The sequence below is a fragment of the Trichechus manatus genome, unplaced genomic scaffold (genome assembly GCF_000243295.1).
Source record: "Trichechus manatus latirostris isolate Lorelei unplaced genomic scaffold, TriManLat1.0 scaffold00344, whole genome shotgun sequence".
NCBI lineage: Eukaryota > Metazoa > Chordata > Mammalia > Sirenia > Trichechidae > Trichechus > Trichechus manatus.
In genome coordinates this window covers 586,298-587,394 of record NW_004444280.1, presented here as the reverse complement: position 1 = coordinate 587,394, position 1,097 = coordinate 586,298, and the positions used below count along the sequence as shown (strand labels likewise).

The following is a 1,097-nucleotide window of genomic DNA, read 5'->3' as shown; positions in this document are numbered from 1 at the left end:
GGACATGACTCACCAAACTAGGATGTAGAACATAAACCATAAACGTGAACTGTATTATGCCAACTGACCAAGATACTCCATGAGACTATGGTAGTAATCCTTCAAACCCAGAAAACAAATCCTGTGAGGTGTCTGTTTATATCTAAGATGTATCCGTAATTAAGCCTACTATGTGCTTCATTATATATATGAATATATGTGCATACAGTCACATACAGGTATATACATATATGTATGCATACACCTATACTCACATATACATACTTGTACACATATATGCCTGTATATATACATATATACCTGTACATGTACTTTACAGTTGTTGTTGTTTCAAAATTATACACGCCATAGCAATTACCAACAGGTCCTTTCTTCTTGAGTACACTTTAGTGACACTGTTCACCTTTGTCAAGCTGTGTGCACTTCACCCTCATTCAGTGTTACCTTTCCCATCACCAAAAACAACAGATGCCTACTATTTAGACAGTGAATTCCCCTCTCCCCACTCCCCCATCCCAGGTAACCACTAATGAACACTAGTTTCTGTACTCCTATAAACACAACAACGTGTCGATTCTGCCCATGAAAAATATTCCTCATTTTAAAAATTAAAGTAGAAATAGTGTCATCTTTTTGAGGATTGTTATAAAATTAGATATTAATAAATCTATTCTAAAGATGTAGTCAAAGTTTTTGAAGTTTACCTAATTAATTTCACAGCTTCCAGCTCCTCAGCAATTGGTAAGGAAGTCATCTTTAGAAAAACCATGTTGAATGTGCAATCATCCAAAAACGCTGCCACCTTCTTCACATCACTCACTGTGACGGTGACTTCTGCTGTACTTGAAAATAATTTCTGTACAGTATCGGCCAGGTTCACAACAGCGACATCTCCAAGAAATAAGAGGTCTACCTTTACCTGAAAGAGAAGGAAGAAAAGTACAACCACCACATGACTAATATCCAGGCAGAGAGAAAACGCCGTGTACGGAAGGATCAAAGAATCAGAGGCTGCAAACAGCATGGTGAATGTCCGTGCGACTATCCTCAGTGGTAGACACGGGCTCCTCGGGTAGGAACCACGCACGTCACGGCCT

General features: G+C 38.9%; 1 protein-coding gene across 1 annotated transcript in view; it reads right to left on the bottom strand.

The window, feature by feature from the left end:
* Positions 1–1,097, bottom strand: part of SOHLH2 (spermatogenesis and oogenesis specific basic helix-loop-helix 2) — a 64,461-nt gene that overhangs the window by 60,071 nt on the left and 3,293 nt on the right. Inside the window, 1 exon segment of the mRNA XM_023725656.1 lies at positions 705–919. Coding sequence (XP_023581424.1) covers positions 705–919 — 215 coding nt within the window.